A 14,941-nucleotide genomic window follows, 5' to 3' on the forward strand; every position below is an offset into this window, starting at 1 on the left:
TTGTTTCCAAAGAGGCTGGGTTCAAAACACTTCACTGTCTTGAGCCCTTGCTGTAGTCACTGTTCACCCGCTGTGGTTGACCTTGGGCAGAGTTAGTCTCTCTCTATCTCGGCTCGACACATTCAGCAATAGGCAGCCTTCTTTACCAATTCAGACAGTTTGTCCAATTGCGTAGAGCGCATGACAACACAAGACATTCCTCTCATCTGCTGGTGAACAACCAACCTGCTTCTTACAATTTCCTGGATCGTTATACAACCGCAGGAAGCCGTCTGCTAAGCCCTACCAGTCTCGTGTTTCTTTGGCGATTTTCATCCTGCTAGCCAAGCTAAACAGTTTCAACTTGGCACCCAGCTGTAGCTCCAGCAGCAGCAGCAGCAGCAGTCCACTCCTGGCCAACCCGTTGTTTCATGGTACCTTTCCCATTTGCCAGCTTATCAGTTTCCAGCTCAGGTGGCACTTGGGTCCTTTTGGCATGTATAAAACATCACTTGGGTTTAGGGGAACCTCAGGCCCACATGCCCAACAAAGCAGTCTCTGCTTTTTCATCTGGCTCCCTGCAGTCCCCACCCCCCAATCAATGGCCTCTGGAAATCTGGCTTGAACTCATCTGGCCTCAAGCCCAATCTCTGTGGGCTGCATTTGCCAAGTTTGGGGTTCCACAGGAGGCTGGCAGGTCCAGGATGAAGGGGGATTCCAGCCAGAGGCCAAGGCAACGTGTGAGAAAGAAAGGGAGGGAGGACATTCCACAGAACTTGCTTCCGTGAAGTTGCTCTGTGCGACTTCCAAAAACAGATGCCCGCAGAGGAAAGTGCCCGCACATACAGCAACATGAGGATATGCATCAGAGGGCACATACGCACAATGCATTATGCATATGTACGGATCTGGGTAAGCCTACGAGAGGCTGCAGGTGAGGGGATGTGACCCTGTTGGAAGCAGGGAAAGGATTTCAGGGCTCCTGCCAATAGGCTGGTGATGAGAGCCCAGAAGAGGCGAGGCACAGGGATCTGACCGGCTGCTCAATGAGACAATTTGCTGAAAAGCTGACTTGGATAGAATGATTTTTATAAGCCCTGCAGGGCTGCTGCTAGTCTGTGTAGATCAGCCTTTCTCAACCTTGGGTCTCCATATGTTGTTGGACTACAACTCCCATCATCCCTGGCCACTGCTCCTGCTAGCTAGGGATGATGGGAGTTGTAGCCCAACAACATCTGAGGACCCAAGGTTGGGAACGGCTGGTGCAGACAGTACTGATCTAGATGAACCAATGGTTCAGTATAAGGCAGCTCCCTCTATCCCTATCTATTAATCGAGAGCACTCCTTTCCCAGGCTTTTCCATTTCTCTCTCGCTTTGTCCCTCTCTCCTGCCTTCCTACTGCTCCCCTTCACAACTGACCTCTGTATCCCGTTTCATCCTGTTCCTCTCTGGCTACTTCCTCCTGGCTTTCTACTCCTGCATCTGGCCATCTCAGGCCATCTTCCCATTTCCCAGGAGATCCCACAGCCACCCATGGATTATGTCACTTCCAGGTGCCAGGAAGGGGTTCCATCTTGGTGCAAGTCTCGGGCTGTTCTCAGGCTACAGGCTGCAGAGACTGAGTCACTGTGCACAGGAGGATTTCAGCATGTATAAGCTGCCACACCAGCTGAAATGTCCTTTGCATTTACAGCTTCCCATTCTGAGCAGCTGCCAAGAGAGATTTATTTACTTTTGAAGAAGAGCAAGATGGTCAACGTATCCACCAGTGGCCAATATTAATCTCTGGTTTTTATTTATTTTTATTTTTTGCTTAACTTCAGCATGCCCTGTGTGAAAAATTCATTTGTCCCAGATTTAGAGGGACTTGGGAAGCCAATAAATCAAAGACAGGCACAGGCTGAAATGGGCAACATTGGTCAACAGTTTCTGCCTGCCTGCCTGCCGCTTGGTAAACAGAAGCGCTCCAGTTGTGTCCTAGCCTCTTGTCAAGCATCAACACTGAGTCAACAACCCGCTCTTGTGGCTTAAGGCTTTTGATGTTTACTTTGTTCTTTCCACAGTTCAAAAGAAAAGCACTAATGCACCAGTCCTCTTACCAAATACTATCTTAATCCAAGAATCCAGAGCCTTTTGCTGTTGACCAGTTAAGTCTGTTAAGAAGAAAAGGATTTGATCAAGCTTTACATAACAACCCAGAAGTCAAATCCAGCTTCTTTTTTGGACCGGATCAGACGGCTCTTTTCATCTTTGCTGCTCAGATGCCTTGTTAATAACAAAGGGGTGAAGGGAGGGGTGGTAATGACACTGACAATGTGGAAACAAAAGCAAGGGATTCAATTATTTCCCTGTTTATTGCTTTGCCTTTTGGTCCCAACTTCGGTACAATCAATGCTATGAAGGTTCCCAAAGCTGCAAATTCAATCAACTGCTATTTTTTTAGTATGAGTGTATGGGCTTTGCCACAGATCAGTGACACCAGACCAACAAAAGGCTACACGGTACTATTCTACTGACATGTGCCACAGTGCTACCAGGAAAGCATCACAGACCATTGGTTCACAAGAGAAGGAAAGTGAAGAGAAGGAAAGTATGGACCTGGGGGGCTGTGAGTAAAGCTCATCCTTGATACGGGACTAGACACTAGCTGCAGGAAGCTGAAATCTGAGTCCCAGAAGGAACAGAATAGGCGTTGTTGAATAGAGCGCTGGGAGAGATGCACAGGTAGGTCAATCCTCTTTTAAAGCCATCCAAGTTGTTGGCCATCACTACAGCTTGTGGCAGCAAACTCCACAATTCAACTTCCTTTTGTCTGTCCTGAATCTTCCAATATTCAGCTTCATTGAAAGCCCGTAAGTTCCAGCGTTATGAGAGATTAGGGGGGAACTTTCCTCTTTTCCAGTTCCTCCACACCCCTGCACAGTTTTATACCCCTCCATCACCTCTTCTCCAAACAAAAAAGACCCAAATGTTGTAACCTCCCACCAGCCATAAGCACATAAGAAGAGCCAGCTGGATCAGGCCAATGACCCATCTAGTCCAGCATCTTGTTCTCCCAGCAGCCAACCAGTTGCCTATGGAAGCCTGCAAGCACAACCTAAGGACAAGAGCACCCTCTCCTTCTGTGGCTTCCATCAACCGGTATTCAGAAGCATTTCTGCCTCCAACAGTGCAGGTAGAGCTAGCCTTATCTTCCGTGAATTTGTCTAATTCTCTTCAAATGCCATCCAAGTTGGTAACCCTTACCTCTTGTGGGAGTGATGCTGGTAGATTATTCCTTGCTGGAATAACTGTGGGTGGGCTTGTGGAACATCAAAGCACTACTTCATAGAGGAACCAATTCAAACAGAAAGAACAAGGAAGCCACAAGAAAGGAACCATCTACTTGCCTTGCAACTGCAAGGGAATCCAGCGAGGGAAAACACTTCTCTGCATGAAAAGGCCACAGCTTTCAACAATGTCCATCAGACTTCTTGTACATAAGCAATACCAAGAACAGGTGTTCCACTGCCTACAGAGAAGATTGCTGGCAACCTAGTTTGATGATACTGGGTGTTGCGTATTACGTTAGACTTAAGGGGGCTTTTTCACTGTGCCTTCTATAATGCCACTGCCCAAGGCCATACAGTGATTTAGATATTCAAGGCTGGTGTTTCATACCATAAAGGTGCATGGAAATTTGCACCGCAATGTTGTTCCACATACCCCTTTTAACAGGCTTCTTTCTGCTTGTAATCACCCCTCAGGTGCCGAGTGCTGACAGCTTTTTAGCCCAAACGTTCGGGAGAAGCTTTAGGATTGCAGGAAGTGCAAAAAACCAAAAAAAACCCCCACAACATGTTTTAAAAACCAAAGAAAAGAAAGAAAGAAAGAAAGAAAGAAAGAAAGAAAGAAAGAAAGAAAGAAAGAAAGAAAGAAACCCTGCCAAAAAATGTGTCAAACCATCTGCATGCTCAACCACCACGAAATGTACACTGGGATGTTTCTCTTTAGGGTGTGGTTTTTTGTTTTTGTTTTTTGTTTGCTTGTTTTACAAAATAGGGGAGAAAATAGAAAAATTCCCTGATAGGATAAAATGACTGCAGGAACCTTGACCTGGAAAAATCCTTCTGAGGAAGATACTCAGCAACATTTTTGTTGTTGTTACAATTTGTTCTTACTGTTGACTATAGACACATCTGCACCATATATTTAAAGCACTATGATACCATTTTAATAGTCATGGCATTCCTCCAAAGGACCCTGGGAACTGTAGTCTGCTAAGGTTGCTGAGAGTTGGTAGGACACTCTTATTCTGCTCACAGAGCTCCAGTTTCCAGAGTTCCCTGACAAAAGGGACTGGCTGTTAAATTAAGGTTACCAGATTTTTTTCAACGAATCCAGGGACACTTTTCAACTTGGATGGATACAAAATGGATTTTGTATGGGGACTGGTTTGTAAATCCGGGGACTGTCCCTGGGAAACGGGGACGTCTGGCAACCTTATGTTATATCACTCTTAGGGTTGTTGCTCTGAGAGGCAAATTGGGGCCTCCTAACAACTCTCAATGCCCTTAATAGACTACAGCTCCCAGAATTCTTTGGGAGAAGCCACGACCATTAAAGTTTTATAATAGTGTTTTAGACTTATGGTAGCAGATGTGACCTACATCTTTGATCAGACATATACCAGTGGTTCTTACAAGAAGCAAAAACTCCAGGCCTCAGACTCTTGAAGGGACTCTGTGCAATTAAGGCCACACAAACCTTTCACTGGCTGACCAAGGAAACTTCAGGAGGATGTTTTGTTTACCCACCTGCCTTTACAGATACATGCCTATACACACATCTCTTGAACATGCACAGAATAAGTCTCCTTTGCTTTTTCTTAAAATGTAATCATAGTAATTTATATATTTAAAAAAGGTACCTTCCAGGTGAAAGTGTTCATTTTCAATTGCCTCCCTGTAAACTTCACCAGCTGCATCCTGTAAAAAAAGTAAACAAAACAACAAAGGGGAGCTATTAGCAGGTGTACGAATATGCAAGACGGCTATTCTCTTAAGTTGCACAACAATTTTTCTAGATTACATTAATCTGGAAATACGTGCCAAAATTGCATCTGAGCAGATGGAGCACACATCCAGCTCAGTACAATCCTGGAAACTGCTCTGCAGTTCACCAACTGGTCCTGAGTCCAGTCAAAACTGCACCATACATTTAAAGCACATGGCTTCCCTCCAGACAATCCTGGGAACTGTAGTTTGTTAAGGGTGCTGGGAATTGTAGTTCTGTGAGAAGTAAACTACAGTTCCTAGGATCCTTTGGAGGGGGGTAGCAGGATGCTTCAAATATGCTTTAGATGTATGGAACAGATGTGACCCCAGATAATGCATGTTACCCATAAACACCAGATGTCAGCCATGTCATTCCAGGCCCTTGACTGACTTGCATAGATGTCATCCTAAAGGCCTATAACAAACATGGCATCTTTTGTGCAACTGTTATTATTAATAGCAATTATAATTTCATTTATGAATCACTTTCAATAAGGCACCCCAAAGCAATTTACAATAAAAACATATATAAAACAGCTCCATGTATAATAACAGTTTTTAAAAATGCATTTATAAAACCAAACACATGGTTTAAAATGACAACGCCACACACACAAGGTTGTGGAATTCCCTCTCCAAAGCCAAGCATTCTAGCACATGGGGAGGCAAAATAAGGCCCGGGGGTCGGATCTGGCCCAATCCTGGGAAGATTTATTGTTAAACCACACTTATCAAACTGCACTTCCCATGATTTGGGGAAAGCAATTAACTGTTTAAAGTGGTAAGATACAGCTTTAAATGCATAGTGCAGATGTGGTCTCATTACTTCACACTCTGAATTTCTACGAACACACCCAGCATGAAGAACCATGCTAATTAAAACCACTGTTTATAGTATACTATTATAAGACTCCATTCGAAATAGTAATAATAATGCAAACAGCCCATCTGCACTTCTCCATACAACTAATATGTCAATATAAGTAATATGTTTTTAACCATCACATGGTTTTATGTACTTTTTTAAAAAACAAAACCATAGAGCTCTTACTTATCACTTTTTGCATTGCTTTAAGTTCACGTAGGTAGCAAGCTCATAATTATTGACAATTCAGACTTTTCGTATTTATTTATTTCCACCCCCCCACCCACCCCCCATCCTCAGATGCTTTTTTATAACCACAACTTCCAAGCAGTGGTTTGACTGACTTTGCAAGAGCAGCAATGCATGTATATTAGTGGCCCACTAACTGAATACCCTCCCCCCTAAAAAGACCGTGGCAGCCTTTGTAAATTTCAGTGACACAGCTAGACAGCTAGAAGTCATCAGCTGTCAATTAAATTTGCTCCTTCATGCCAGTCTGATTATGGCATGCATTATCTCTGATAGACAGACATTTATTTAATAGGGCTGTGCGGGCAGCCAGACAATATATGCTACTATTATGCTAAGAACCATAAGGAGGAAATGTTTATTTATTAATGGAGGAGGAAGCTGCACGGGCCCATATGCTGCCATTGATAAATTAACCCGGCACCCTCTTTATGAAGATGCACCAAGGCCCGGATCCAGAGGGAAACAAGTTGCACTAAGGTTCCATCAAAACTAATGGGGCTTAGGCTGCAGTGATATTCGCCTGGGAATGATAAGCCCCTGTGAACTCGCTGATTTACTTCCAAATAGACATGTATTAGGTTACACTGCCAAACTTAAATTTCCCTGAATCAGGGCCCCTAGGCAACACTAGGAAGCTGCCACCCACAACACTATTCTGCAACATTCTGAAATAAACAACGAAGTAATTTCTGTACAACCCACCTGTCCTCAGCCTTTTAAAAAGAAGACTATATTATGATTATTACCCTTGATTTATTAATTGCCAACTAAACCACCGTCTCAATGTGATTTTTCACATAAGATAATCAAAAACAGGAATCAGGGCCCTCTCTCCACTGAGCTGGGAGGACGGAAGGGACCGAGAGGATTGGGGCAGGTTTCCAGGTCGCCCCACCTCTTTAAAGCAAGCTAGCAGAAGAGGGGGAGCAGTAAGAGGGCAAGAGAGAGATGTTCTGCCTACATACACTGGACGCAGCCAGAAGCAAACAGTGCTGGCATTGATCAAAGAGCCCTAGTGGAATGGAGCCAGAGCTGAAATGCTAGTGGCAAGAGGCCTGGCCAAGGAATGGAAGGCAGGCCAGCGAGACTGGAGTCTAAAACAACTGGGTAGTACAGGTACCTGCCTGGAAGGAATCACACCTGGAGAGTCACACAGAGAAGGTCAATATTTGGCTATTGCCCAAGTGAAGACTAGTAGCATTTGCAGATTTGCCAGACCAGGAGTGGGGTGGGGAAACAGATGAAGTGGAGACTGGGTGGGTAGAGCAACAGTAGAACTTGAGAGGATAACACAACTCCTTATCCAGGCTTCTCTTGGCAGCATTAAGTGACTGGCCACAATGTGCAGCACACGTTAGTTCTAATCTTGGTCAGACCCGGCAGGTGTGATCTATTCTCACATCATACTGTTGGTAGGCTGCAAGGATATATCCTGTTCCCTTTGCCCCTCTAAGGGGACAAGCCCTTTGCAAATGCTGTTTAGCCCTGGTTCCCCCCTCCCTTGCAACGAAACACAGGTGTGCAACCTCCATGGAGCAGGATAACGTTGCTCCATAAATCTGTCAGCAGAGGGTGCTAGTTGAACAGATGGCTTTGCATTCCACAGGCAGCAATATCCGCCCTCCCTTTCTCCCACTCCTGGAGTTCCTGTCCCCAATCTGCAAGCCCAGGTATGTCAACACCCTCCTTTCCAGAGCAGCTCAGGATTTCAATGGGACAGGAAGCTGCACAGGGAGTGGGGGGGGGAGTAGAGAAGGAGGGAATATAACCCCCCTCCACACACAAAAATCTTGACATCATCAGCTTGTTCGACCCATCCAGACCAAGAGTGATCCCAGCATGAAATAGGAACATCAATAACTTGAAAAGACATAGAGTATTTCCCCCCTCTCCTACCCCTCCCCTCCTACGTTCAGAAATATGCAAGGCAGCTGCCCTGAGCCGGTGGGAGAGAAAGCTGAGACGAAAAGGATGGAGAAGACAAAAGCTATACTGCCACATAAGCTTGAAAGGAGCTAAACAGCCACGCTTGAATTCCAGATTTCACTACTATGGTGTTTTGTTTTGTTTTTTTTACAGACAAGACACCATTGAGGAAGGGCCGCAGCTCAGGGCCAGAGTATTAGCTTTGCATGCAGAAAGTCCCAGGTTTAATCCCTGGCATCCCCAGGGTAGGGCTGGGAAAGACATCTGGTCTGAAGCTTTGGAGAGCCACTGGCCCACATGTCCCGCTGACATGTTCTCTGAATATCAGCTGGGAGGGGCAGTAGATGGGGGGCAGGATTATACTTCTTACCACCTCCCACACTTGTGACCTACCTCTTCCTTCTCCTCCACTGCCCACCCCCCACCCCCTTCAGTGTGCCGGGGCTTCCCTGGACTGCCTTATGTGGTGGTGGGGTGGCAGCAGGGGGTGAAGGAGGAGATGGGGGGCAGTGGAGGTGCAGCCTTATCTGTTTTGCCCTGACTGCCTCGAAACACCTGCCACAAACGTTTGAAGCCCTCTTTTATAACTTCTAAATGTGAAAGTTGCAGCAATGGGTCTGGGTCAATGTCTGATCAGGGTATCATGAGTTTCACGGAAGGCAAGTGGGATAGAAACTACGTAAATAATTGCATAGTAGGCTACCTTGTACCTAGATAGTCCGCTTAGCTCAATTGTTTACACCAACTCCCAGCATCTCTCCAGCATTTCTGACAGGGTTTTCTCTCAACTCTAGCTGGAGACCCCAGGGCATTCTGGGACATTTTTCATGCAAAGCAGATGCTCTACCCATTAGCTACAGCCCTTGGGTGGAATGAATCATTCCACCAGGAGATATTGAAAGGAGATCACAGGTTTTTTGACAAGTTGTGAACCCCCTTTTTCTAGTTACAACAAGCGTGCATTACTGGGACAAATGTTACAGCAGAGCTGAGCCAGAGGCAACAATCTGAGACGAGACAGGGATGGTGTCAGACAATTAGTGCCAGGAATCAAGGGCAAAGGGCAAAGCAGGATGCAGGATCCGGGAGCAAGCTTACAAGTCTAGACCAAAAGATATGGAAGGGATGAGGAATCTAGTACCTTCCAGATATTGCCAGACTATAACTCCCAGCATCCTCAACAAAGTGGCCATGCCAATGTTCTCTGGAAAGCCACAGGTTCCTCAATGCCCAGGAAAACTTAAGCGAATCAGGAAGCTCTTTCATAATTCTTCCTGCCCTGAAAGATCCAATGGCCAGCCTGGACGGGTGGGGTCAGAAAAGAGTTTGAAGGGCAATGCCTCAACCTGAAATCCAGTGACTTACAATGAAGGGCAGCTGCACACAGATCCAAAGGCTATCACGTGGGTCCCTTGTCGGGCCCAGGCATTCCCAGGCAGGTGCTCCAGTGCCAAGGGTTGCTACTGATATTTCCCTATTCCCCATCTTTACACAAATAATTAAATCTGGATCACCTAAAGCTGGCCACCTTTCTGGGAAATTATGATGTGTCCCAGAGACACTACATAAGAACAAAAGAAGAGCCTGCTGGATCATGCCAATGGCTCCTCTGGTCCAGGATCCTGTTCTCACAGTGGCCAACCAGACTCTTCAATTTAAAGCCTGCAAGCAGGACCTGAGCAAAAGAGCACTCTCCCCTCCAGCAATTTCTAGCAAATGGTATTAAGAAGCATTACTGCCTCTGACTGTGGAGGCCGAACATGCAGCAAGCATTGTGGCCCTAGTAGCCGTTGATAGCCCTCTCTTCCATGATTTTGCCCAGTCCTCTTCTAAAGCCATCCAAGTTGGCAACCATCATTGCCTCCTGTGAAAGTGAGTTCCAGGGTTTAACTATGCCCTGAATGAGTAAGTACTTTCTTTTATCTGTCCTGAATCTTCCAGCATTCAGCTTCACCAGAGTAACTGTGTGGAAATTAAAATGGCAGCTGTCCAATGCCAGTCAGAGGAGAAAAGCCAATGGAAATGTCTGCCAAGACAGACCATGGCTACCAGGAGGAGGAGGAGGAGAAGACCAACAGTGAAATTCCAGCATGATGGCCCACTGGAGGGACACAGAGGGCTCCAGCAGACTTGGAGGCAGCCCTGGTCAAGATGTTTAGTTGGATTAAAACTTCCATGTATGAATGCCTAAACAACATAGAGTGTGCTATAGAAGCTCTCTTGTTTGAAACGACCCATTTCAGCTGGCCCCCTTCAAAATTAAGGAACTCTTATTTCTGCTAGAGCATTCCTGGAGCAACTGCATTGTGTCAGGCTTCCTCTTAAAAGATTCTCCAAAGTTCTTTCAAGCCAGCAATTCAGCACACACGCACACACACACACAGAGAGAGAGAGAGAGAGAGAGAGAGCGCTTTTCAATACAAGGACTGGTCTGCTATCTGCATTTTCTTAAAAGGAACCACATTAAAACACAAAAAAGTTTAGCCGATCCCAACTCCCCACCCTCAGACTTTGAAACCAAGACTTCCTACTAGAGAATTTAATATCTTTGCTCCTGCTCTCCACCCCGGTTCCCCCTCCACCAGCAGCCCTGTTTTCTGCATCTCTGCTCTCTTAAAAGCTAACAGATGTTAATGCCATGAAGTTTCAAAGAAGAAGGGGAGGGGGGAAACCATGCCCACATAACTCATTACAACTAATATATTCCAAGAATTTATGTAGTTCAGGGAACATGTGAGGTACTGGGGTGGAGAGCGGGGAGAAAGGCCAAATGTTTGCACAGAATATAACCCCTGTAAGTAAATAGATGCATATGCTTTACCCTTACCATCAGGGTGGGGAACCAGTGGCCCTCCATATATTGTTGGAGTCTGGCTACTTTCCCACCATCCATCAGGGCCAGCACCTGAGCAGTACCACAAAAGCGCCCCCCCCCGTCAGGGAAGAATGGGTGAGTAAAGTCTTATAATGGGAACAAGGGAGGGAGGAGACCAGCAATGCCTCCTATTCGCCAAGAGGCTGCTGCAGAGGTGACATTGAGTGGGGGCTGCCGAGGAGGCGGCAGATCCAGTCTCCAAGGAGCACACCACAGTTGCTGCCACCACCATGGAAGCAGAAGAGGGTGAGGCTGGATTCACTGGAGGCTGGATCTGCTGCCCCTGTGGACCTTCCCACCTCACCTTGCCCACCCTGGGCCCGCCCTGCCATCCATGTAAAGCTCTGCACCACACACACACACACAATGCTACCACTCATATTCCAAGTTATTTAACCTGTAATTAAAACTATTGCACTTGGGTTCCATACTTGTGATCCACTGACAAAGACTCAAATTGCCTGAGAGTTGACAAAATCCTCACTGACTAACAGTGGTTAAAGACTGTTGAGAAGAAAGTAATCTGTGTTAAGATAGGTTAAGTACGTGCCTCGCACAACGCAGTTCTCAAAATCTCTCTCTTCACCCCCTCAGTAATTTAATTACGCCATTTAAAGGTTCACTTTTGTTCTGTTACTTAACTGGGAGTAAGCCACACTGAACACAATGGGACTCACTTCTGAGTAAATGCACAAAGGATTGCATATCAAAAGGCGCATTCAGACACAGAGAGCCACTTTATATTGAGTCAGACCATTGGCCTATCTAACTCAGCACTGTGTACACTGGCTGGCAGTCACTCTCCAGCATTTCAGGCAAAACAATTCTCCCAGATGCCAGGGATTGAACCTGCAGCCTCCTGATGCTCTGTCACTATGTCATGACACTTCCTACTGTTGGAGTCAATGGCCTGCAATACTCACTCCAACTCTGTGAATTGTTCTTGTAGAGAGTTTTGAGGCACTTGGAAGAGCGGTTCTTGCCACTTCTGAGCATCTCCCAGCCCTGGTCCAATCCACTTTTTTAAGACCTCTGCATGTGGCCAAAGAAGACAGGAAATGTCAGGATGACTGCAGCCCCAAACAAAGGCCAACAACAGATAAAACTTGTGGGGCTGCTAACCCTAGTAAAAAAAAAAAAATAGAACTACAGTAAGACTTGTAGAGAATGCTGGTGCTTTTTAAAAATGGACAGCAGCAGTTTGCTTTTCTGTTTGGTCCAAAACCAGTCCCAGAAATCACCAAGAGCTGCTGACAGGGCTTTAGGGGGTAGGGAGAAGAAAAATAAAGATTACATCAGTTTCCCAGTGGGGGGTATCAAACTGCATGGCCGGGCAGAACTTTCATCCTTTTCTTCCTATTCAGACGCTGGCCAATCTGCCCTTGAAATCGGTGGGAGGCTTGCCTGTGCGAGGTCTACAAGATCAAGACATCTCTGATCACAGAGTTTGAAACAGTAGGGTTCTGCATCTCACACCACCTCGATCAGCAGCATCCTTCAGACTTGGCGCCTGTCCTATATTTGTACAGATATAAAAGACCCAAATAAAAGTGTTGGGGGAGGCAGGAAAGAGAGAAAACTAATTACAACCCAAGCTCTGCCCCACTGATGCCTCTCCACAATCACAAAGCATCCATCTTAGCCATTAAGGCCATAGCAGGAAGAGTGGTGGTCAAAGGAACACGTGGGCAAAAGGCATCTAAAGGCTATTCCATATAAACTGTCTATCAACGGATCTTAATATCTCACCAACTCGTAGCAGCTGAACCAACCCTCTTTCTCTCTGCCCAATCCACAAATACTCCTGCTTAAAGTTGAGGAGGCGGAACAAGCTTCCTGGGTTGAAATTTGAGACATCAAAATGCATTCGGTGCTTTCTTTTTTCCTTATTTTTTACAAGAAATGTCACAGAAATTTCAGAGTATCTAATAAGAGACCAGGTCAACAACAACTACCAAGTCTATAAGTAAAGTTCATCTAGGCGGTAACAGGGCCACTTCTCCACTCTTGTTGATGACTGTTTCATCTGTCGTTTTGAGTGAAGAATGACACAGGAGCATCAAAAAGCAGGAATAATCTCATACTACACCACCACCACGAACCACTGCTTGGAAACTTATGGTCCAATTATGGAAATATGGTGCGTTATTTGATACATTAGGTATGAGATAGGAAAATTTGCGGCCAATCAGATACTTAACTCTCATCAGCCCCAGTCAGCATGGTCAATGGTGTGGTAGATAATGGGAGTTGTGGTCTAGCAACATCAAAGAGGCTACAAAGTTCCACATCCTGGCTTTAAATCAATGTTCCCCAAAGTGTGGTGATAAGCACACCCCTTTCTGGATTTTCTTCCCTTTGGTGAGTTTGCTCTTTGCCTAAGAGGGAAGCATTATCTTGACACAGGACGCTCCATATATTCCTGTGTATTTTTAATTTTGTTGTCAATATTTGTTTTAATATTGAATTTTAAAATGTGACATCAGGACATCTCATGTGACATTCATAAAAGGTTGACATCAAGTACCATAACATTTCTGAATGTGGAATATAATCCTTTCAGAAATAGCATTTTGCTATTTAGTGCTTGAATTTTATTTTTATTTTTAATTAAGGATTCTCTTAAGTTTACAAAAGTACATGCATTCTCTCTTTTCTCAAGTTGCAAAGGCTTTTTTTTAAAGTGCTTGTTCTTTGAGTGGATAATCTATTGCTTGTTTTTTGAGTGGGGCTCACTTTGGAAGTAATCCTGTGACTGGAAACTGTCAACCAGTTGCAATCACAATTATAACCAGGGAAACTGTTATGCGACGATATATATTCATTACATCAACCATCCAGCAAGTATCCATACCGAGTTCTCCTGTTCTTTTTGGTGAATTTGTGTGCATGTCTCAAAGGGCTTCAAGCTTTAGCTGGTTGAACAGATTAATCAAGTAAAGCTACAGTTGATTAATTGGTGGATACCAGTTTTTATCAGTGAGGCAGTGAGTTGAGGACATGCTTGTCTCTCTATTTTGCTTTTCTAGCTCCCCCCCCCCTGTAATTATACATAGGGGCCATGCTACGAAAAAGCACCCATTCCTTCTACCAAAGAACAGCCACTTTTATTTATTCAGTTCCAAGCCAGGATAGATTTCTTTCAGTACCTCTTCAAAAAGCTCTAAAAATCAGGTCAGGCCACGCCCGTGCATATTTTATTCAAATTCAATTGATCGGTTAACAAACTGACTAAAAATCCTTTAATTATAAAGTGTCACTTTTGTTGAGGAATGTACATCAGAAACTCAACTCTCCTCAGAAGAGCTGAAGATGCAGTGTTGTTTCTCAGAACTGAGGATGAGAAGAATAATAAAAAAGGGACTTTCCTTCAGGCGATTTAAAATCTTTCAAGCACCACAACACATGGTCCTTGCTCTCATCTCTGTTTGCATCATTGACGCCTTTTCAGCATGGGGGGGGGGTTAGGAGGAACCAATGGGCCAGCTCAGGTAGTTTACCGCTTAATGATACAACCGAACATAAGGCTTGCTTTTCAAATTTGCTGGGTTTCGTATATAAGGAGCCACCCCCCTACCTTTCAGACAGCAATGGCCTAAAGCAGGCATAGGCAACCTCGGCGTTCCAGATGTTTTGGGACTACAATTCCCATCATCCCTGACCACTGGTCCTGTTAGCTAGGGATCATGGGAGTTGTAGTCCCAAAACATCTGGAGCGCCGAGGTTGCCTATGCCTGGCCTAAAGTATCTAGAGGTCCACCTGATTGGGGAAGGATGGTCTATGCTGACAGACAATGGTGCTCCAGGGTTTCAGAGAGGGATATTCCTAAGCCTAGTTGGGAGATGCTGGGAATGGAACATGGGACCCTTTGCATGTGAAGCAAATGCCCTGCCACTGAGCTATGGGCATTGCTACGTAGCCAATGCTTTGGATGGCGGCAGCACAGCAAAAAGCCAAAAGATAATGAGGATGCTAAGCATGGAAAGAGGCTGGTGCACTGGAGGC

At 45.3% G+C, this 14,941-nt stretch overlaps 1 protein-coding gene across 3 annotated transcripts in view; it reads right to left on the reverse strand.

The window, feature by feature from the left end:
* NKD1 (NKD inhibitor of WNT signaling pathway 1) overlaps nucleotides 1–14,941 on the reverse strand; it is a 127,084-nt gene that overhangs the window by 48,379 nt on the left and 63,764 nt on the right. For all 3 annotated transcript variants that reach the window (XM_082232960.1, XM_082232959.1, XM_082232958.1), the window contains one exon: nucleotides 4,891–4,948. In XM_082232960.1, the coding sequence (XP_082089086.1) occupies nucleotides 4,891–4,948 (58 nt within the window). The remainder of the gene's footprint in view (nucleotides 1–4,890; nucleotides 4,949–14,941) is intronic.

The sequence above is a fragment of the Podarcis vaucheri genome (genome assembly GCF_965113315.1).
Source record: "Podarcis vaucheri genome assembly, chromosome: 7".
NCBI classification, from domain to species: domain Eukaryota; kingdom Metazoa; phylum Chordata; class Lepidosauria; order Squamata; family Lacertidae; genus Podarcis; species Podarcis vaucheri.